The sequence below is a fragment of the Mus pahari genome, chromosome 3 (assembly GCF_900095145.1).
Source record: "Mus pahari chromosome 3, PAHARI_EIJ_v1.1, whole genome shotgun sequence".
Classification (NCBI taxonomy): Eukaryota; Metazoa; Chordata; class Mammalia; order Rodentia; family Muridae; genus Mus; species Mus pahari.
The window spans coordinates 20,378,812-20,402,908 of record NC_034592.1 but is presented as its reverse complement, the minus strand read 5'-3'; the positions used below and the strand labels follow the sequence as shown (position 1 = coordinate 20,402,908).

The 24,097-nt window shown below is 44.6% G+C and overlaps 1 protein-coding gene across 2 annotated transcripts in view; it reads left to right on the top strand.

Annotated features, from left to right (window-relative positions):
- Garnl3 (GTPase activating Rap/RanGAP domain like 3) overlaps positions 1–24,097 on the top strand; it is a 153,875-nt gene that overhangs the window by 18,734 nt on the left and 111,044 nt on the right. Inside the window, exon 2 of one of the 2 annotated variants that reach the window (XM_029536728.1) lies at positions 7,817–7,987. In XM_029536728.1, the coding sequence (XP_029392588.1) occupies positions 7,817–7,987 (171 nt within the window). Of the gene's footprint in view, positions 1–7,816; positions 7,992–24,097 lie in introns of those variants that run through there. The other variant, XM_029536730.1, reaches the window with a different exon arrangement.

Sequence of the window (24,097 nt, the reverse complement as noted above, 5' to 3'; positions counted from 1 at the left end):
TGGAGTGAGATGGAATCTCAGGGTTGTTTTGATTTGCATTTCCCTGATGACTAAGGATGTTGAACATTTTTTCAGGTGTTTCTCAGCCATTTGGTATTCCTCAGTTGAGAATTCTTTGTTTATTTGCTTGATATTTATAATTATTGTATCAATTTTGAAGAAGAAGACCTTATAAGTTACTCTTTTTTCTGAGATGAATGCTTTTCAAAATCATCACAGCCAATAAATCAGAATCTTACTCTCACATAATGTCTGTGCCACCCTCCAAGCAGAACCATTGTTCATTGAAACAGTTGATGAATGGCTTCATGGATAGACCATCGTAATACACATACCATTTTTTAAATCAATGTAACCTGTTCCCTGTGGGCTGAGAATGATGACAATCACTCAAGTCAAATAGCTTTGACCATAATAGGAAATCTGTATCCAAATATTCGTGCCTTCAATTCATTCCTTGGCGCAGCAGAACTGTCAACTCTTTGTTTGTTTGTTTGTTTTTTGATTTTTGAGACAGGGTTACTCTGTTTAGCCCTGGCTGTCCTGGAACTCACTCTGTAGATAAGGCTGGCCTTGAATTCAGAAATCCACCTCCCTCTGCTTCACAAATGCTGGGATTAAAGGTGTGAGAAACCACTGCCTGGCTAGAACTGTCAACTCTTAGTTTAGTTACTATGGAGGTAAAATCCTTTGGTGATGTGAGGGACATTGAAGTTCAGTCTTATTACAGTGAACTCCAATGTCTAAAAATTGTTCTTATTTTGGGTTTATACCACAGTAAGAGCCAAGATTTTAAAGGTCTACTAAAAACAAAATAATCAAACCAACAAACAAAAAAGACTTTATCTATTTATGTTCATTTAATAATATGCCCATCATTTTTATGATTAGTATAAAAATATATATTGTGTTGGATATAATAAAAAATTAGTTCAATATAAAAAAGAATTTAAAGACTGTGGAACTTTTAAAGTTATACTATGTTTATATTATGATATTATTATGAGATCTTGGGGCTTGACATAAAAGGAAAGGTTATTGTTTAATAATGCATTGATGTGGCAGGTTAGCAGGGGTCTCTTATCCTCTCTAGTTCTATGTCAGCTTGATACAAGCTAGAGTCATTTGGGTAGAGACACTCTCCATTGAGAAAATGCCTCTTTAAGTTTTGCCTGGAGGCAAGTCTGTAGTGCTTGTTCTTAATTGGTGAATGGAAAGATCCAGCCATTGTGAGTAGAGTTATCCCTGGGCTGGTGGTCCTGGGTGCTATAAGAAAGCAGGCTGAGCAAGCCATGATGAGCAAACTAGTAAACAGCACTCCTCCATGGCCTCTGCATCAGCTCTTGCCTGAATTTCTGTCCTGACTTCCCTGGACAATGGGCTGCAACCTGTAAGAAGTAAACAGTTTCCTCCCCAAGTTACTTTTGGTCATAGTGTTCTGTCACAGATACAGAAACCTTAATAAGAAAGTGGTCCTCAGCCAAGGACTGATGCTGCAGGATAATGATCACCTAGCTTCTTATGTCAGATAGAGAAAACTTTAAGGCACCATTTCTCCTTGAGCAGCACTGTGTGAAACAGACAATGAATCACATATGGAATTTTACATTTTCTACTGCCACATTAAAAGGAATCCTAGGGCTGGGAAGATGGCTCAGTCAATAATGTATTTGATATGCAAAAATGAGGACTGAGGTCAGATTTCCAGTACCCATGTAAGAAGCCAGATGAGCACAGCAGGGCATACCTATAATCCTAGCTCTGAGAGGTAGAGACAGGATGATTCCAGGGCTTTTTGGCTAGCTAGTCTTGCCAAATCACTGAAGTCCAGGTTAAGTGAGAGATTCTGTCTCAAAACATAAGGTAGAGAGCAACAGAGGAAGACATTCAATGTTAACCTCTGGACTGCACATGTCCACACAAATATATATGTAACACGGAGATTTCAACATATAATCAGTATAAGAAATTATCAGTGAGATGCTGTGTGTGTGTCAATTATACTAAGTCTTCCAGAAGCACTGAATGCACACGTTACACTTATACAGCCCCATTGGACTGTCCCCATTTCAGATGTTTAGTAGGCATATGTGGTCAAAGTGGCCAGCAAGATGGGCAACACAGCTCCATCCAGCTGTCCCTTTATAGGACTATGCTTGAACCTGGAAGCTCACTCGGTTTCCTGCTGCTCCTCCACCCCTTGCTGGGCTTGGAGAGCATGTTGTCAGTCTTTTGCATGCAAGTTTGATCCTTGTAATGGAAAGAAATCTCAAGTGTTGAGAAGAAAATGCGTCTCTTGTTTTGAAGCTCTGCCTTATTTATTTATTTATTGTTTTATTGTTTTATCGTTTTAGCACTAAAGTAACAACAAACTCTGGTGACACTGAGCCTTGGGGACAGGGAAGAATCAGAGAACTTCGTGCTGTGTAAGCATGAGGACCCAAGAGCACATTTGCAGCATCCATTACAGTATGCGCCTGTAATCCCAGTAGTGGGAAGGCAGTGATGGGAGGATCTTTGGCTCTTCCTAACCATCCACTGTAGGCATTCAGTGAGCTCCAGACTCAGTAAGAGACCCTGTCTTGAAGCATACAATGTAGGGACAGGAGAGATGGATCAGCAGTTAAGAGTGCTTACTGTTTTTGCAGAGGACCTGGGTTTGGTTCCCAGCATCCAGCACATGGTGGCTCACAAATGCAGTCACCAGTCTTACACATGGTGCCCATATCTACATGCAGGCAAATCAGTCATACACATAAATAACTCTTTAAAGAGGTGGTATAGAGCAACTGAGGAGGTACCTGATGGCAACCTCTAGCCTCCACACAGCCTGTACACATGCGAATACATGCACATGCACACCACACGCACGAACGCACTCACGCACATATGCACGCGCACACGCACATGAACTGTTCATGTACCAGAATAGCTCTTTACCTTTTGCCACAGGTGAGAGGCCTGAGCCTTTGTGTCTGCTTAGCTGCTATAAGGTTAACAGGGGAGGCTAGTGGACTTGACGGTCAGTTGTACAGCAGGTGGCTTCTCTAACCCAGAAAAAGGTGATGGGGAAAGCTGGATCATCCTTTACAAAGAAGGAACACCAGAGGGTCTTAGCAAGAGAATGGTCAAAGGGACAGGAGGGGCACAGTTGGATGAGGACTCCTTCTGCATTAGGCATAGTTCTAGAATGACTTTAAATAAAAATAAAATTAAAAAAAAGCATGTCTCAGTCTGGGACCTTGTACTGACTGGTCAACTTGACACAAACTGGAGTTATCACAGAGAAAGGAGCCTCCCTTAAGGAAATGCCTCCATGAGATCCAGCTGTAAGGTATTTTCTTAATTAGTGATCTAGGAGAGAGAGCCCAGCCCATTGTGGGTGGTGCCATCTCTGGGCTGGTGGTCCTGGGTTCTATAAGAAGGCAGGCTAAGCAAGCCAGGGAAAGCAAGCCAGTAAGCAGCAACCCTCCATGGCCTCTGCATCAGCTCCTGCTTCCAGGTTCCTGCCCTGTGTGAGTTCCAGTTCTGACTTCCTTTGGTGATGAACAGCAATGTGGAAATGTAAGCCGAATAAACCCTTTCCTCTCCAACTTGCTTCTTGGTCATGATGTTTTGCGCAGGAATAGAAAACATGACTACGACAGATCTTCTTATCAGTTTCTGGAGCAGCTCAGAGTGGACAATGCCTACCTGATTCTAAATACCCAGAGGCTCGTAACTCCCTGTGTAGACCTCTCACAAGTGACACTGCCCAGACCCTCTAGCCCTCCAGCCTGCTCCCTCAGCACAGTTTATCCAGGAAAATTCAGTTTAAAAAGCACCTCTTGACCAAATGCTATTAAAGATTGCTCTTTTTTTTTTTCAAAGAGATTAAGAAAATGGTTTATTTTGAACCAAGTATGAGTGACCATGGACCCAGAACAAGGCTTCAAAGTACCTGAGTGATGGGTCCTCGCTCCTTCCTTTTTATTTTTCCACTCCCCAGTAATTGGATTCAGTTGTCTTTCACTTGAGGTTGAGGTGAGGGAAGATGCTACTAATTGAAATCATCCAGTCAAAGAGAACATGGCTGCTGCCTTCCTAGCAGACTAGTCCCTCCTTCCCAGAACTTCCTGTCCCCTTCCCTCTGGGTGATTTCTGAAAAAGAACAAGCATATCCCAGGAGTGCCCTTTTCAGTGTGTAGTTATGCATAATTCATTTGCCAACTCAACAGGCTAGTGCTGCTTACATACTAGATGTTGTGACTCCCGAAGAGGGCTTCAGTTCCTTGTGTCTCTAGTTCTGTTGTCAGTCTTGAATCCTTTTATGGTTATTCACAGCTTCAAAACTTTTTTAGATTAATTTAATTCATATATACAAATGTTTTCCCTGAATATATGTCTATGCACCATTTGTGTGCCTGTTTCAGAAGAGGGCACTGGATTTCCTAAAGTGATAAATGGTTGTGAGCCACTATGTGGGTGCTAGGACTAGAACCCAGGTCCTCTGCAAGAGTAGGGAGAGCTCTTAGCCACTGAGCCGTTTCTCTATTCCTCATGGCTGTTTAAACTTGACATTAGATGATCCAGAGTACTGCTGGACAACAGGAGTGGTGGCATTAGACCATTGCTTGTCTCAAAGCACTGTAGACATGGCTTTCCTTCCTCAGTCAGTATTGCCTTTTGCATAAGTGAGCTGGTGATTTTTTTTAAATATAAAGTGTTCATTTCCATAACAAAATACTGTTGACTGGGTCACTTTAGAAAAAGAAATGCGTTTTATTTTGGTTCTCAGTTCCGATCTGTAGTGGTTTGAATAGGTATGGCCCTCATAGAATCATGTGTTTGAATGTTTGGCCCATAGGGAGTAGCATTATTAGGAGGTGAGGCCTTATTGGAAGAAGTGTATCACTGTAGGAGCGAGCTTTAAGGTCTCCTATGCTCAAGCTCCACCCAGGGTGGAACACAATCCCCTTCTGCTGCCTTCAGATCAATATATAGAACTCTCAACTCTTTCTCCAGCACCATTTCTGCCTGGATACTGCCATGCTTCCTGACATGATGATAATGGACTAAACTTCTGAAACTGTAAGCCATTCCCAATTAAATGTCTTCTTTTATAAAAGTTGTCATGCCGGGCAGCGGTGGTGGTGCACACCTTTAATCCCAGCACTTGGGAGGCAGAGGCAGGCAGATTTCTGAGTTTGAGGCAAGCCTGGTCTACAAAGTAAGTTCCAGTACAGCCAGGGCTATACAGAGAAACCCTGTCTCAAAACAAACAAACAAACAAAAAATGTCATGGCCATGGTATCTCTTCACTGCAATGGAAACGCTAAGAGAGGAGTTGGTACCAGGGACTGGGGTATTGTGACAGCCCTAACCATGCTTTTGTTTAGAGGAATGTGGATTTTCAAATTTTGAATTAGGAAAATAATGGAATGTTTTAAGTGTGGTTTAAAGGGCAATACTAGTAGGAACATGGAAGATAGTGGTGCTGTGAACTGTGTAGGGCTGACTTAATAGGTTTCAGAGGAAAGGACTTGCAGTATGTTGCCTACAGATAATTCTTGCGATATTTTGGTGAAGAATGTGGCTGCTTTTGCCCTTGTCCAAAAAGTTATTCCTGAGGCTAAAGTGAAGAGTTTTTGATTAATTGCATTGGTAAAGGAAATGTCAAAATAGCCTAGAATATACTCTGTCCATAGTAACTAAATGTTTTAGCAAACTTAGCAAGGAAAAATACAAAGTGTATGGCTCAAGGATTAAAGGGGCATCAGGAAGTAGAATGGAGCCAAATTTTGTGTTCAAGGAGATAAGCAGATTAAAGATATTAAATGGAATTAAGGAAGTGGTGACCTCAGGGCAAGATGTCACCCAGCTAAGCTTTCATCTTGTGAAAGGGGATTAAAGAAAAGTTTAGATCCAGGAGTGGTGACTTTACTCCCAGCAGAAGGAGCCTTTAACCCTAGCATTCAGGAGACAGGGGCATGCAGATCTCTGAGTTCAAGGTCAGCCTTGTCTACAGAGAAAGTTCCAAAACAGCCAAGTTTAGGCAGTGAAGGAAACCACCAAAACCAGGAAGCTGGTAAAGTTGTAATTGAACAAGGGGGCCATGTTGCAGTCCCAGCAAGCAGAACTTGGCAGCTTTGGTCACCAAGTTCTCGCTTTAGAGTCAAGAATAGAAGAAAGGGGTTATGGAATCTCCCTCTACAACTAAAGAAAGCCACTGGGCCCAGTTGTGTGGCAGGGTGTCCTCAAATGGAGGTCCAGAGAAGCCATCGTATAAAGCTGTAAAGGTGAAGCCTGGATTACCTTGGAGACCCTAAGATGTTAGAGATGCCAGAGCCAAAAAAGTGGTTAACAGGGAGTGGAAACAACCCAAGAGAAAGAAGTGTATTCAGCCAACAAAGATCAAAGGAGCTGGAGATCTGAAGAGCACTTTGACAAAAGACATGGAGTTGCAGGGTTTCGAATTTACCCAGCTGGTTTTGGTCTTGCTTTGGTCCAGTATTTCCTCACTGTGCTTCCATTATGTTTCATAACGGTAATATATATCCTGTCTCATGATATGTTAGATGTGTATGATCTGCTTTTTGATTCTGATTTTATAGGAGATTATAGTTTAGAGATTGCATGAATCTCAGAAGAGACTTTGAACTTTAGATTCTTAAACATTGTCAAGACTGTGATAGACTATGGGGACTTTTTGAAGTTGGTGTAAATGCATTTTGCATTATGCTATGACTACAAGCCTATGGGGGCCAGGGAGTGGATATTTGAATGTGTGTTTGACTATGTATGCTCTTATAGACTCACGTGTTTGAATGATGGCCCATAGGGAGTGGCACTATTAGTAGTTGTGGCTTTATTGGAGTAGGTGTGGCCTTGTTGGAGTAGGTGTGGCCTTGTTGGAGTAGGTGTGGCCTTGTTGGAGTAGGTGTGGCCTTGTTGGAGGAAGTGTGTTACTGTGGAGGCAGGCTTTGAGGTCTCCTAGGCTCAAATTCTGCCCAGTGTGCAACATAGTTCCCTTCTGCTACTGTCAGACCAACATAAAGAACTCTCAGCTCCTTCTCCAGCCCCATGTCTGCCTGCACACTGCCATGCTTCCTACCATGATAATGGACCGAACCTCTGAAACTGTAAGCCATCTCCAGTTAAATGGTTTCCTTTATAAAAGTTATCATGGTCATGGTGTCTCTTCACAGCAATAAAACCCTAAGATACAAAGTAGGAGGGGCCACATGGTTATTCTTTTCTTTCTGAAAAAATATCTGAGATTATGCAGGGTGTGTGTGTGTGTGTGTGTGCGTGTGGTGTGTGTGGTGTGTGTGTGTGTGTGTGTGCACACATACCTCTGAGTCTGCCTCTCTTATGGCAACCAAGATTCACTTATGAGGGCCCAGCCAACATCAGTGACCTTATCTAATCCTAACCACTTCCCAAAGGTTCTGTCTTTGCATGCTGTAGTCTCACAGTGGGCATTAAATTCTTAATACTCACAGTGGGAATTACATTTCACTACTGCACCAACCCTTCAAGGACACTCAGATCATATATAAGTCATAGGAAGATCCTTTTGACTTATCTTTAATGGGTGATGTGGTCACAGTTGATGGGTGTGTGTGGGGGTGGGTGGGAGGGATGTACCCAAGCAATTCCTCCATACACAGGTGGCTGAGAAACATCACAAACAGCTCATGATGTAGCCTCGCTTGGCACCTGAGGGTTTACTGTGCCTTGTTGTCCTCCTGAATCAATAGGCTGTCGTCCTTAAACTGTGGTGGGGCTGCTCTTATCTCTGAGTCTTAGCACCATAACCCTCTCCTTCTCTCAGCACAGCACCTCAGCCTCCAGGCCCACTGATGGATCCACTGACCAAGGGGTCCTGTGGGAGTCAGCTGGCACAAACCCTCCTCTGGAAAGCGAAGTCATCTCTCTCTTTCGGCATCCAACCCCTTCAGACTTGGCCAACAAAAGATCCTGAACTAGAGTCCCAGGTCAACCTGTAAGTAAGTAAAAGAGGAGTGTCTTGCTGTGGCCCTTGTTTGCCATCTCTTCACATGGGGTTGGGGTTGGGGGCCTTGGGAGAACGTTCTGTTTCTGAGATGTCGTCCTTACATATTTGACAGTTTTCACTGGGCATCTTCTTTAACCAAACCTTGTATCGAGCATGAGGAGGAGAGTGGCCCGTTCCTGCCTCAGGGGACTTAGAGCTCATAGGCACATAGTCACTTACATGTGTTGCTGCAAAGTTCTAACAGGCTAGGGAAAAGTGCCATGAAACAGGTTGTCTTGATTCAGCAACTGTTTAGGAAATGTTTCTGTGTGTCTGCAGCATCCTTGTATAGAAGAGCAGTTTTCTTCTCTACCCATCATATCAGATTGTGTGTGGAAAGAAAAAATAACTTCAGCATGGAAGAAATATTAATGCTAACTGTAAAATACCTGTTACATCAGGAAACTTTTAAGTGCTTTAGGATTGTCCCATGTTTTCCTGTATGCTTCTGTGCCCAAGGCCTTTGCCATAGGATGTGATATTTTTAGATGAAGTTTGAATGAAGGTGTTACAGGAAAGGGAAGCTTAGCTCTTCATGGGAATCAGTGACACTAAGTTACAATTATGAGACTGACGAAATGCTTGGTTCATCCAACACATAATTGTCAGGTTTGCTGTACCCAGTGTTCAGGCAGTCAAGAGCAGGTGGAAGGGCATGGATCAGAATCATCCAGGAAGCCTAAGAAACAACTTAGGTCTGAGATCTACCCCAAGGGACTCTGTCGACCTGGAGGGATGAAAGGGGACATTTTCAGGTACCTGCCTCCAAGGAACTCACTGCATAGCTAGAGGAGTAAGCTATAATATCAGGAAATGTTGATGGGGAAGTGAGTGTTGGGGGGTGGGGAGGGATGATGAGCTCAGCATTGTGGGAGGAGCTGGGTCAGGCAGGAGATGGGCACCAAGTCTACTTTGAACATTGGCTAGTATCCAGCAAAGTGTGTTCCAGCATTGTCAACAGGTGATAACCATTGTCAGCCTGGCCTGTGTGAGACAGTCACCTATGGAGATTCTATACAAGTCTCCACTGTCTCTCCAAAGTTCTGATGTCTAGAATCGGTCACAAGCTCCAGATGATTCTCATCTGTAACCAACACTGAGACAATTGTAACCACCGTGATGAAATAGGCATAGATCAACCCTGAAGCACTTGTATGCCCAGCTGAGGAATCTAAACTCATTGTTAGGCAGTAGGAGCCATTGATAGCTTTGAGAATCTTCAGAGGAAATGGGAAAGACATTATGTAGTGGCTATTCCTGGTTGTCAACTTGACTATATTTGGAATGAACTACAATCCAGAGTTGGAAGGCTCACCAGTGACCCTAATCTGGAGGCTGGGACATAGAAGTTTCTGATCTGGATCTTGGTATGGAGATCTTGAGGCATAGTGGCTATGGATTCCAGAAGATTAAGACAGGGAGATCTCCGAGTCCAAGGTCATCTGGGATTAAAGGTGTGGTGGCACACACCTTTAATCTGGGCTACACCTTCTGCTGGAGACCATATAAGGACATTGGAAGAAGGGAGTCTGGCTCTCGCTCTTTCGCCTGCTTGCCGTGTGGGACTAAGCAACTGCTAGATCCTTGGACTTCCATTCACAGCTACTACTGAACCATTGTTGGGAATTGGACTGCAGACTGTAAGTCATCAATAAATTCCTTACTCTATAGAGACTATCCGTAAGTTCTGTGACTCTAGAGAACCCTGACTACTACACAGTACGCAGAAAGAACTTCCTGATTGCCTTTTTCCTAGTGTATCCCAAGGGTTTGGGTCACCACTGCCATTCAAAGCCACTCCCATACCACCCATAATTGGCCTCTTTGGCAATTGAAAATTCATTGTCACCTCGATTGAAGTGGAACTTTAAGTTGTACTTTAATACACAATTCACCCAAGGCCTCAGCGACCAACAGTGTCCAAAGAAATAGGACTGGGCCTCCTACCCCCATTGTTCTATAAGGGCAGGGAATTTGGCATACAGGTTGTAGGTAATCCAAGACTGTCCAGCAACAGATTTCAGGCGAGTTAGTTAGCAAGCAGGGCCTGAGAGGGCTCCTTTGTAGACTAAAAGTTCCACAGTGCACCATGCATTAACATATAAAGGGGTGGGTCAAAGTGGTTGGACAGTTAGAAAACTAAATGAGGTAGCCACCTAAACTGGCAGCCTTGAGGTAGGGGTTGGGGGTGGAGTCGGCTAATATGGTAAGGGGTAGGGCTTATTTAGTGTTGAGATGTTGGCTGCTATCTGGTAGACCACATGACTAGTGGGGTGGCTCGATTCCTCTGGGTAAGATTGAGCTCACAAGTGTTTTGGAGGAAGGTTAGGATGGACCTGAATATTCATGGGTGGCAAGGGGGTGAGCCCCAGAGTTCTGGCTCTGGCATCAGAGCCCTAAGATGTGACAACACAAAGCCTAAGATAGAGCCAAACTGAGAGCATAAGGCAAGTGCTATCAAACTGAAGAGGTTACCATGCATATATAGACATAGGGCCTACTTAGGAAAGACTTGGGGAATGTGGAATGGACCTTGAAAAGGTCCATTAAATCTCTCTTCGGTAGATTTAAATAGGCAGAGGTGTATAGGGGTGCTCTAGGAGGCAATGTCAGCATGGGCAAGGCTCAGGCGAGATGGTCCTGGAGTGTGTTTGAGGAGTGATGTGTTCTGGCTTAGTTGTTCAAAAGTAATAGGAAGTCTGCAAAGTCAGAGCAGGGACTCACTGGGAGATGGTGACTGAGTTTTAGGAGCACTGTGAGGCTCTGAGTGGGTTTGAGGAGAACAAGTGATTGTTTAAGGTGTGTGTGTGTGTGTGTGTGTGTGAGAGAGAGAGAGAGAGAGAGAGAGAGAGAGAGAGAGAACTAGTCACATCCCAGTGTGTTCAAAGTGGAAGTTGGAAGTTAGAAGGCTGGCAAAAGATGGACTTGAGGGGGCAGTCAACTAGCTAAAGTCACAGAAACCTGGCTCAGATTAGCTTAAGCAGGAAAGGGGGTAGAAAGCTTCATATAGCCAGGCTGGTGACGGCAGTGGGTCTGGCTTCTAACATGATGGGACCCAGGGACTGGACTACTGTTGTCAGGATGTTGGATGTCCTTTACTCTTCTGCCCCTGCCTCCAACCCTCATCTCAGCTCTACCTCCTTTACCCATGCATTCTCCCCTGACACCTGCCATGTGACCTCAGGCAGCCCGGATTATCTTTATAGCTTGGTGAGTCGGGGGAGAACATTTCTCTTCAGTTAGAAGACTCTGGGGAAGGGCTCCAGTTATCTAGCCTGGGTCACAGGTTCTTCCTGGTCTCCCAAGGAGTGTCCCTCATCAAGGGCCAATGTGATAGCCTTGGTAAGCAGAGAAGCCTTGGAGAAGGAAAGGAGTGTCCAGGAGACAAGAGGACAGGGTGTAACTAGGTCATGAAAGTCAGTGGTTGAAGAGAGGTAGTATGGCTCACCACAAGCATAACTGGGAAGGTTTTGTCAAAAACATCGATCATGGTATCTGTTTACTGAGAATTCCTAGAGGTAGGAGCCAGGAATCTGGGTGAAGGTGACAAATGCATCAGAAGTCTTAGCAGTGAGAACTGGTTGACTATGTTGATCAGAAAGCCATGACACATTTCTGAGAAGCAAGGCATGCTGGGAATGCAGGGGTGCAACTTTCTGGGGTTCTTCACTCTTCCAATCTATGACTAATCAGACCATGAAGTAAAATGAGGTGTTATAGCACAATCTATGGGGAGACAACAAAGGAAGCTATCAGAAGGATGGCCATTCTGGGCTGTGCTTCCTAAAAGGATGTCAGTCAGGAGGGAAGAAGTCGGACTTGGACGCCCCTCCTGTTCCCAGCTCTTGTTTGTCAGGTAGTCTTCCCCACTGGGGTAATGTGTGTGAGCATCTAAGAAGTCTGTAATTCAGACTCACTTCTCTCTCCGGACTCAGTGATAGTTTACCTTTGATCTTTTGAGGAAATTTACCATGTATTTGAAAGTTTGTCACCAATACATACTTCTGAGCAATGTTTTTTTAATGCAAGAATTAAAAACAAAAAGCTTTCAAAAGCATTGAAAGACTACACATGTTCCTAATGAAAAGCTACTTTATCTTAAAATGCAGTGCTGGGTGATAAGCTTTTTGGTTTACAGTTAGGTACATTCTATTCCCCTTCTTTTGTGTTTTTATGGGAAAGATGATATAGGAGATGGCCCTAAACTGAGTGACTAGACAGAGTCTAGCAATCCTGCAGTAGAGGCAGGAGAGAGTCTGACTTATAATGTGTTATGGCTGGGGCTGCTAGGGTGACCATTGAACACGACACTCAGGAAATTTAGAGTGGAGAGTTTATCACATTTAAATCCTTCCCACTATAGGAAGGGACTGGGCTGCTCACGAGAACCCTCGAGTTGCCCCATTCTCTCTTGGATCTGCTGGCAGGACTTGTACTTTGCCTCCTGTTTCCATTCGGGAAAACCTACCCCAGTCTTCTGGAGGTTGGTATAGAGGCCTGTCTATCTGTCCCCTGTGGGAGCTTGACAGTCATGAGACAACCAACAGCTCTCTTGGCCACCACCAGAGCAACCATCTGTCCCACTACCCGTGCATCTCTCCCCTAGGGTTGATCAGAGTCTGATCTTGAAGGGAAGCAGAAGGAGCCTGTTTGGCTGTAGAACTTGGCCTATTTTTTTTGTCAGGAAAACACTAACAACAAGGAAATTTGTGTTTTTCTATCTGCCTGACTTCTGTCACTCCCTTTCTGACTGCAGTCATGGAGAAGAGAGAGGCCAGGGTGGTTTCAAGCCAGCTTTCTCCAGTGCCCTAGTCAATAGACTTATCTGCATGGAGTGCCTGTACACACAAGTACCCACTAATATTTGTGAGGTGACAGTTAAGAGGAAGCAAAGAGACTGGTTGAGGGGCTTCATAACAATGCAAGTCTATGCTAAAGGAAATAAAGAGACACAGTGGAAATAACAGAGGGAAGGCAAGAAGCTGTGAGGGACTGCAGGGATCTGCAGGGGTATGCTGAGGCCTCACCCACACTCCTAAAATACCAGAAGCCAAGGAATCAGAGGAGTGGCTAGATAAAATAGGACACTTTGATTCAGTGGAGTACTGCATAGTTGTAATAATGCAAAGACCACCAAGGTACACCAAGCCAAACTCCAGCAAGGGCATGAGGAGGGTGGTGTGCACACTTACAACTTGTTTTCCATGGGAGACACATCCTAGGACACTTGAGCTCCTTCAGACAGCAAAATCCTTGCACGTATGGGCATAGTTTGCTTACAACTTCTGTATCTCCTCCCTGTTCAACATGTCATTCCAACACCACTCATGAACCCTGTGTAAATGCTGTGTAAATGTATGCTGTATTGTTTAGAGAATGAGAAAGGGGTCTGTCCATGTTCAGTGCTGATGCTGAGACCATTTGGGGTAGGGATCGTAGATATTTTCAACCTACATTTGGTTGAATCCACTGATGTGAACCTGTAAGTGCAGAGGCTGGTTATAGTGCGCTGCTGTTTGTGTTAAGAGGAGGAAAGAGTGAGATGGCAGATGGTTTACTGGGAAAAGCACTTGCCACACAAGTGTAGTTCAGAGGTAAGCATGGTGGCTTGCCTACAACCCCATACTCATGAAGTGGAAACAGAAGATTCCTGGAGCAAACTGGCTAAAATGGCCAAACTGATGAGCTCTGGGTTCAACTAAGAGGCCTTGCCTCGATATATAATATGGAGAGCGGTTGAAGAAGATACCTGATGTCAACTTCTGGCCCCCACAGACATGCACACACACACACACACACACACACACACACGTGAACTTGTACATTATATGCACCATACATGCACACACGTGCAGAACAAGAGGTGGGAAGACGGGCAGGATTGCTCATTGAGTAAAGCTTTTGATGTGCAAGCCTGACAGCACATGGATCCCAGCCTGGACCCACATACAAATGGAAGGAGAGAACCAATCCACAGATTGCCCCCTCCCGGTTGCGTCTGTGTGTTGCTGAGATCTGAAAGAGGCACACTGCCCCTTTGAAGAACACAATCCACATACACAGATCCTGCCACATGGCTTTGAAAAGCTGTTGCTGTGGAGGGGACTAGCTAGACACTGAGAGAAAAGGAAAGACCTCAGAGGGCAGGACAGAGGTGGCAGTCTGGCTTGTGAGATCAGGACAGAGTCTGATTCAGGGGGGCTGCTAGGGTATGTGTTGAACTGTGTTTAGCAGTTGAAAGTTATAGTTTGCAGATGGAAAGAACTGAGCTAGGTTTTGCTGTGAGGAGTTCTATTAGTGCTGACGTCATGTTTATAGACTCAGGGGTGATGAAGTGCCCAGGGAGGGAGGGAGGAAGGTGGCCTGAGTTGAAGGGGGAAGGCAAGTCACTGACATGGAGTTAAAGAGGCTGCTGACTGAAGCCCACAGAGAGGACTCACTCAGTGCTGCTTTGTGTGACCTAAAAACAGGCAAGAAGATGCCGTGCTCTCTGTGAGGACAGCCTGGCCCCTTTCTGGATGCCCAGAGCTCAGGATTGAGCTCGGCAGCCCCTGCAGGAATAACCGCCCAAAGCTACATTCCTCCCTAAGGAGGTTATACCACTGCTAAGAATGGCTCTCCTTTGACTATTCAAGTCTCGCCCTTTTCAGTTTTATACTCCATAAGGACCAGAAACCCACTTGGGGTGCTCATCAGTACAAAACCAGAACACTGTGTGAAGGCTGAGCTCACAGTAGTGTGCCCTTTATGTCAGTGGCTCCACCCAAAATTCACTTCCACAGCACTCACTTCTGTAAATCCCGCTTTGACTTTAGGGAGTGGCTGGCTTTTTCTTGTTATCTCTTAGAGTAATGCATGTTCTTAGTTCTAATACTTCTGTCTCCTGTATTTCTGTGTGATCAATTTATCTGTTTACTCTGAAGAACACCCTCTTCCCTCAAACACCCTGTGCTGTGAGTTTCATAGTTTCGTTTCCTTCGGAGAGTCCCTGAGTCAGAGCAGCTTAGAGAGCAGGTGTCACAGAAAGCATTTTAGGCTCACAATGTGATCTGTAAGAGCACCAAGGGCCACTTCCCCACAGTGTGCTCTGGGTGTGCCTGGAGGGAAACAGTGTAGATAGCATGGAATAGATCTAATCCAGTCTGCACATTCAAAATACAATACCAGAACCATTTTGAAAGGTAGTCCAGGGCCATCTCTCCCCTCCGTTACTCAAAGCAAGATTCATGTCAGTTCAACAAGTGATCTTTTGTTTGAGACTACATTTTTGACATATTGGTATTGACTACAAAGGATCATAATATACCACTTTGGCATAAGGAATATTTTGAGCTGAGAGTAACTGAGAAAAAAACCAAGTTCTCTCCCTGCCTCTGCTGAAAGCAGGGCCTTCATCTCTAGGTATGAAATGGCCCCTCTTCTCTCCTGAACCAAGAGGATGGCTGTTTTCAAATGGAGACTGAAGGCATCTGATGAGTCTGCCTAAACAAGCCTCCCCACAGAGCCCTGCCCACCGCCAGTGTCTACATGCTCACCAGAGTCCACCATGGAAATGTCAACCCTCTCTCGTTTTGGCTCCTCCCCACACTATGTTAAAAGTGATAACAGATGCCCAGATTTAATAGTTTCTTTGGTCTCTTCCTTTCCTTTCTTTCAAGCCTCCATTTGTATAAAGTTAAAAGTGGCTGTGTTTGCCTCCTCTAATCCCATTACGCTGTCCTCAGCCAGTTCACTGTGCAGGCATCAGGTAGGAAGGACATTTTCCTCCCTGGCACCTAGGTGCTTTCCCAAAGTGACCATCTATATATACATTTAGCTTTTTTCTACATTTTCCACAAACCATGGCACCATCATAAGTCCTTTCATATGCCTCTTCTCATTAAATTCAACAGGAGGTACTGTGACCAGCACTTGTTGAATTAGTTCATTGATCAAATCCTGTTGTCATTACTGATGCCTATGAAGTGGCTGTTTCTTGCCAAAGGTCATGACATTAGCTACTTGTGTACTCGACAGAGATAAGTAATTATCAGGCATCCTTTATGAGTATATAACTTCTCTAAATGTATACATATTAGTGCATCTAAGTCTTGTTTCTAAGTCTTTCTTTGCATGACTTTAGATTTTTCATTAAACTATATTTATATGCATGAAATCCAAGAACACCCCTCCCCCCACCCCACCCCACCCCAGGTCAGGGTTTGTCTGTGTAGCCCTGGCTGGTCTAAAACTTGCTCTGTAGACCAGACTGGACTTCCAACTCAGAGATCTATCTACTTCTGTCTCCTGAGTGATGGGACTAAAGGTGTGTGCCACCACTGCCCAGGAAAAACACAGGCTCCTAAAGCAGTTCAGTTGGGGTCATTTTGATGGTTACAGGTTATTGAGTTTCTAGCGTTGTGTCAGTCAGCCTCAGATGCATTCCTCTTAGGAAAACCACCAGTTCCAACACCAACTTTGGTGAAGTGACATTTGGCCACCGTGATTGCTTACACTGCCCTTTCTTTGTTCATTTACACTACTGGTCTGGTATTAATATCTGAAACGTTTTGTTTTGATTAACCTGAGGCACTTATAATATTTTTATGTCTGATTCAAAAACAGATTTCATGTCTACACTGTGTAACTCAGCACACTTCAGCAATCTGTGGGGTCATGAGCACAGGGGTGAGCTCTCTGGGCCTGACCCTAGAGAGAGCTCTGAAATGGTCTTTGGGTCTGTCCTGCCCCATCCTTAGTCATTTCTGCGGTGTGGCTGACCTGTCTCCAGGGTTACGCCCAACCTCCCATGCAGGAGAAACCTCCAGGGCATGGCAGCACTCTTGTATGAGAAAGAATGCCACATAAGTGACCTTAATTTGTTTTGTGGAACCCCAAAGCACTGGCGTCCTGCATGCACACATTCACTCATTGACCTACCCAACCATTATTAAAACAAACAGGCAAGCAAACAAGACAAAATGAAATGCGACAAAGGGACAAGCCTGCCAGGTTTATGTCAGACACCAAGGATCCAGCCTCGAACAGAAGCACCAAGATAAAATTCTGGTGAAGAGACAGATGTTAATCAAATCCCTTTGTAATTTCCAGCCTAGGGAAAGGGGGTATGGAGAAGGCAAAGCTTGGAGAGGACACTCTAGGTCCTAAGGCAAGAAGAAACTCAGCAAGTTGAAGAAAGGGAGGAAGGCTGTGTGGCTGGAGGGTTGGAGGGAGAGGGGAGCAGAGCCAGACTAGACAGGTGGCCGGGGGCGTCAGTGATGGTGAGGAAGTTTAGGAAAAATGAAAGGGTGTAGATTTAGGACCAGCTGGCGGAAATTAAGCTGCATTGCATTTCAACTTGATATAGAGAAAACCTGTTTAACAGGAAGAATAGAGACCCTTGGGGCAGAATGTGGGTAAGGAGAGCCTTTTGAAGTAGCTGGTAAGGGACACTCAGTCACAGATATTGGGTTGGATGCCAGATGGTGCCTAAGTCTGTGGACCTGGGAGTCTCCAGAATTCTCCCCCTGTCCCCCCACACCAAGGAGAGGAGGCAGAGTGGGGTGGTTTGTGGGGTTTTATAGAGGAAGTGCCTTCCTTGTTCTGGCATCCAGTGGGTGAAAAGGGAGTCAGTCAGCGATGCGCAGGCTGTGATAGCATCGTGGATGGAATATATTTTTGTTAAAGTTGCAGGTGCGTAGATCCCACTCTCGAAGCTGAATATCAAGGAGTTGGCAGTGCAAAGTGGGCATTTCTGTATTTAGGCAAAAATACTCTTAGAGCAAACTTTAAAACTTTTGCAGGGAAAGAGAGAGGCCGCATATCATGGTAGTATGTTTTATATGTCAGAAAAATTAAGACCATAATGGAAGAGATTAAAAATGTCTAGATTCACTTTTGAGATTTTATCCAACCTGATTAATGAAGATACCAAGCACAAATGGAATGATCTTACTTGGCTTTCATGTCCAGGTCATAGTCCATCAGTGAGGGACATCAGGGAAGGAACCTGGAGGCAGGATTATAGTTTTTATTTTTTTTTCAAATTTTTTTAAAGATTTATTTATTTATTATATGTAAGTACACTGTAGCTGTCTTCAGACACTCCAGAAGAGGGCGACAGATCTTGTTAAGGATGGTTGTGAGCCACCATGTGGTTGCTGGGATTTGAACTCTGCACCTTTGGAAGAGCAGTTGGGTGCTCTTACCCGCTGAGCCATCTTACCAGCCCCTATAGTTTTTATATTAACACTTGTCATAGAGTTTATAGATGCCAGAGTGGAACAATGTTTCTTCCAAACATATTATACTCTGAGCCAAAAGACCTCTCTATTCTTGACCTCATTGCAAGCCAACATTGTCGTTGGAAAGTTGGGTCTTGAGCTGAGGAGTGTGTGACAGACTAGATGTGCTAGTGGCAGACACTTGGCAAGCATCCTTGGAAATCCTATGGGCTGTAGACTCTGATCGTGTGTGTGTGTGTGTGTGTGTGTGTGTGTGTGTGTGTGTGAGATGTATGTGCATGCACATGGGTGTGGATGCCCAATATAAGTTGTCTTCCCCTGATGGTGGTTGTCTTTTTTTTTTTTAAGGCAGGGTCTCTCACTAAACCTGGCTAGCCAGTGAGCTCTGGGGACCCACCTGTCTCTATCCTTGCAGTGCTGGGTTACAGATGTGTGCCACTGGGCTAGGTTTTCATGTGCTGGGTTACAGATGTGTGCCGCTGTGCTGGGTTGTCATGTGGGTGAACGTAAGTTCCATTGTGCAGCAAGCACTTTACCCACGGAGCGTGTGCCCTCCAGGGTCAGATGCAGGGCTTGGGTTTGTTTGTTTTGTGGTTTTGTTTTGTTGGTGATGATGATCTTTTTTTGAGACAGTCTTGCTGTGTAACCTTGTCTGGCCTGGACCTTGCTATGTAGACCAGGCTGCCCTCAAACTCACAGAGCTCCTCTGTCTCCCAAGTGCTGGGGTTAAAGGTGTGCACCACCACCGACTTAGATACAGTTTTTCTTCATTTTTATTTGTGTGTGTAAGAGAGACAGAGACAGAGAGATACACACAGAGATACACACACACACACACACACACACACACAGAGAGAGAGAGAGAGAGAGAGAGAGAGAGAGAGAGAGAGAGAGAGAGAGAGATCTTCCTTGGGTGCCTTTGAGGCTAGATGAAGTGTCAGATTCCCTGGAGCTGGGGTTACAGGTGGTCATGAGCCACTTATGTGGGTGCTGGGAACCAAACTTGGGTCCTCTGGAAGAATAGCAAACATTCTTAGGCACTAAGCTATGTCTCCAGCCCTACAGGGTTTTTGTTTTGTTTTATTAAACTTTTCTTTTCTTTGAAGTGGGCTTTGCTAGGCACCTGCACTGGCCTTGCATTAGTGGATTCCAGCATTCTGCTTGCCTAGTCTACCAGGAAGCTAGAGCTATAGGTGGGTCCCACTGTACCCAATAGTTTTAGTTAAACTGTTTTGTCGTGTAATCAGATTTGTACTCAGTTGTGAGAACTAACGCAGAAAATGCTATTGGAGACATCTTGCATGACTATAGAATACAGCATCATATAGCATCTCAGGCAGGAAACAGAGATGGGACCCACTGGTCTTAAGTTGGCCCAGTTCCACATGCAGTTTGATCCATGGGCGAATGACTGTATCCAGCACCACAGAGAAGAAACAAGATAGTTCCATCCCTAGGGTGGGGTTGTCATAACCAGAACCCTGCCATTTCAAGGATGCTAAATAAAGCTAGGAGTGGGTTTGTATACCTATAAAACCAGAATTCTGTAGTGGAGACAGGAGAATCAAGAGTTCAGTGTTTTCCTTAGCTACATAGTGAGTTCAAGATAAGCCTGGGCTATATGAGGCACTCATCCAGGGCTATACAGAGAAACCCTGTCTCGAAAAACCAAAAAAAAAAAAAAAAAGAAAGAAAAGAAAAATGTTATAAAAGTAGAATTGTATTGTATGAAACTTTTGGGAGTGGCTAAATCCACTTACCATAGCTCCCTAAAGAGTCATCCACACTGTTGTGCATAGTGGTTTTAGTCAGTTAGTTGGTAAGTAGTATTACAAGGTTGGATATGTTGCAATTTGGTTTATTCTTTGCCCCTAGGAAAACATCTGGATTGTTTCTAGTTTGAGGCTATTATTAATAAGCACAAACTGAATGTGTTTCAGACAGGTTTTGTGGGTGTAATATTTTTCATTCTTCTGGAATAAATGCCCCACAGTGTAATTGCAGGATCATATGGTAACTGCATATTTCATTTAATCAGAAATGGCCTCTCTACAATGAGCAAGTGTGGAACCTTCTGCATTATTTATGGTGGTCATCGCTTTTCATTCCAGAGCAGCAGTTTTAGACTGGGAGAGATTGTTAGTGAGCAGAACTGTGCAGTGATTTTTCACAGGACTCTTTTATGCTAAGGAACCAGGTAGGCTCTGTCACATGCCTTCCTCAAAACTTAGTAAATACATAAATATTATGTGAAGAATGTATTTCAAAGTGTTTAAAGATTAAAAAAAAGAGGACTAGCCTCTTAGGGAATGCACACATGTGATGCACATGTGATGCACATACATGTATGTGTAAAAACACCCAAGCATGTTAAAGATAAAAATTAAAAATTAAATAATCAAAGGCCCTGATTTGGGGGATGTATTCATTCCAGAAACCTCCCTCCTCGGTTCCTACTTTCTGATTTCTTCCAGGCCTTCACTAGAGTCTTATATGTCATCATTAGAAATTAATGTACAATCACATCTCTGCTTTTCTGTGTCTCTTGATATATTTTAGAAAGCAAGACAACTGGTCTCTTGTATACCATGCTATTTTGGTACCTGTTGTTAGGAAACCCTGGATTCCTTCCAAGCCTTAGTCTGTAGTCTGGCACCATTACAAAGTTGATTTGGCCTTCAGTGGGGGATCCTTTCCATCTGTGTCCTGCTATGTGCTTGTCAGGGGGCTAAGGCCTGTGTTGGCACTCTTGACATTGAACTCTCCTACTGGAGAACTTCAGAAACCTGCCTGGTGTTTCTCACAAAGTCTCTTCAGTGACCAGAGAGAGCATTTATTGATGCTGTTGGTTTTAAACATTAACTGGGTCTGAGACCCATGGGAACCTGGCTGCATGGGTCTGGCCTGTTGTGAGGGATGGCACCGATCTCAGGGCCAGCGGGGGGAGCTTCCCCTTGGGAGCCACCTGTCTCCCCTTGTCTTCTTACTCAGTCTTAGCATCTCTTGCCTCAGCAGAGGACCTGCTCCTGCTTTCCAGGAATCTGACTTACATAATAGCAGCTGCTCTAGCCTGTGTGTGGAACGGAAGGCTTGATTCCATCCCAGGCCATATGTAGAGACTTAGCATGGAGGTCCTCCACACTGTGCGAGCTTCCAAAGTGAGATCCAGCATCCTTACACACCACTTTTTGGAAACAGAAGGCTTTCTATTTAGAGCCTGAACGGCATGGTACATAGGGAGTCGGAAGCTTCCTGCTTCCTGTCTGCACCTGCCTAGCCCTGGAGGCCCATGGTACCAGCCTCACTTGTCTTTTCTCCTGTCATGGCAACAGTAGGTCTCGAGTATTTTCTAACTGAAGTCACCCTGCTAGGCCACCACTCTTAAGGAGAAGATGGGTGCCAGCATTGGTACGTGCCCTCAGTCTGGTCCCAGGAAGCCTACTGCTTGGACCAGACTCTCTCTTACTGAGGGAAGAAGGAATTTATTTAAAAGTCTTTTTAAAGGTTAATTATGTATGGCAAGTTCATCTTCTTGGCTCTCTCTACAAACCTGAGAGAAACTGAGATTAATAATTGAGGCAGTAATAATAGCAAACACTCAGATGAGCTTTCATGTAGTGTAATTTAGCATATTGGCTGCTTTTCCTTATGGATTCTTTGTAATCCTCTTAGATGGAATATCTTCACCCACAATTCAAAGATGAGGGAACTGATGTCCAGAGAGGCTAGGAGCCCAGGTCTGTGGCTGCAGCAGTGCTTGGAGGGAAAACACCCACCTCCTCCCATCAATAGGAACCAAGGCCTGGTACTTCCTTTTTTTGTTTTGTTTTTTTTGTTTGTTTTTGTTTTTGTTTTTGTTTTTTTTGAGACAGGGTTTCTCTGTGTAGCCCTGGCTGTCCTGGAACTCACTTTTAGACCAGGCTGGCCTCGAACTCAGAAATCCACCTGCCTCTGCCTCCCAAGTGCTGGGATTAGAGGCATGTGCCACCATGCCCGGGTGGCTTGGTGTGTCCTTGTGAATGTACTGTAGAATGGTTGCCAGGTTTTCCAGGGATTCCAGAAGCCTAGGGAAGATTAATTTTCAAAGCATCACCTGTGACCACCTGCGGTGGAATTCCCCAGGCTGCTTGCTTGGCTGACAGATGGATGGAACACGATTCTCTGTGTTCAGAGACCTGGTCTCTGGGACCAGGACCAGGAAATCTGCATTGTTGCAGAGCTCTCCATGGGAGTCAGATGAGTGTTTCGGGGTATTAAGGCCCTGAGACCAACTGTAGGGATTCATGAGACCACTCCAGGGGATGGCAGTGTGGTTTTTGTTTGTTTTCTTTTGAGAGCCACTTAGTAAAGAACTTGAGCTTTATAAGCCATCAGGGTTTCTGTTGGAACTACTCAAGTCCATTGTCGTAATGCCAAAGCAGATGGACAATCCATAATCTGTGGGTGTGGCTGTGTTCCAGGAAAACTGCTTTCAAAGCAGACAGCGGATTGTGATCCTGATGTAGAGTCATCTTCTGCGGTATCCCTCTACAGAAGTCACATCACACCTCTTGCTAGCTCCAGGGCTTACTCACGGTGGGAACTGGAATCCTATTGCTTAGGTTGTAGTGGGACCTTCAAAGCAGCTATGTCAGAAAGCCTCTCCTCTCCAGGCATTCAGCATGAAACGTTATTTATTATGGTGAGCCTAATGGTACAGGCCTGTTATCCAGCTATTTTGGAAGCTGAGGGAGGAGAATCCAAGTTCAAAACCAGCCTCAGTAACTTAAAAAAGTGCTGCTTTCTATTCCAAAATAGAAAGTTATATTGCATACTAGGGATATAGCTAAATGCTAGGGCACTGTACTTCTATCTTTACTTAAATCCATTGTTCTAGCTTGCCTTTCTGTAGCTAAGGAAAAAACAAAAACAAAAAACCAAAACACTCTAACCACAAGCAAATTAAGGGAGGAAAGGGCTTTTTTCAGCTTACAATTCCAGGTGATGGTCTATGGTTGAGGGGAGTCAATACAGGAACTCAAACAGATCAGGAGCTTGAAGCAGAAATAGAGGAGTGCCGCTTGCTAGTTTGCTAACTTGCTCATGGCTGACCCTCAACTAGCTGGCTGATACAGCACAGGCTACCTTCCTATGGGTGGTGCCTCCCGCAGCAGGCTAGAGCCCCCCACATCAATCATCAATGATGACAGTCTCTCACAGGCATGGCCACAATCAGGCTAGTTTGATTGAGGCAGGCCTTAAGAGTCTCCCGTCCCACTATTCCAGGGAGGCTACTGCACACTGCATCTTTCAGGTCTTCAAGCAGTGTATGCTACTTTCGTCCTTTCCTGTCTAGACCAGAACTAGATCACATGGTCTTATCACAAGAAAAAGCAAATGTAGTCCAACAGTGAGTCCAGAAAAGGAAGTAGGTTTGTGAATCTAGTACACACAGCAATGTCTACCTTGTATGCCAGGCCTTCTTAAATGGAGAGACTGAAAAGACGCACCAGCAAGAAAGGCACCAAGCAACCTGTCTTAGTACACGTGGGGAATGCTGTCAGGCACTAGGTAGGAAGATCTGTCTGATGTGCATATACATCATGAGTGCATGCTTATTGCATATCCACCTTGGGCCAGGCAGTAGGTGGAACAATGCAAGTTCTTTGTAGAACATTGGATGACCACTGCTACTGGGAACCCTTGTGTGGACATCTGTGGAGGGAGGGATTTCTGACATAGCCACTTTGATGCCTCTTACAGTCCATGATCTGTGCCTAGACCTGGTTCTTGTTTTTTTTGGTTTTTGTTTTTTGGTTTTTGTTTTTTGTTTTTTTGTTTTTTGTTTTTCGAGACA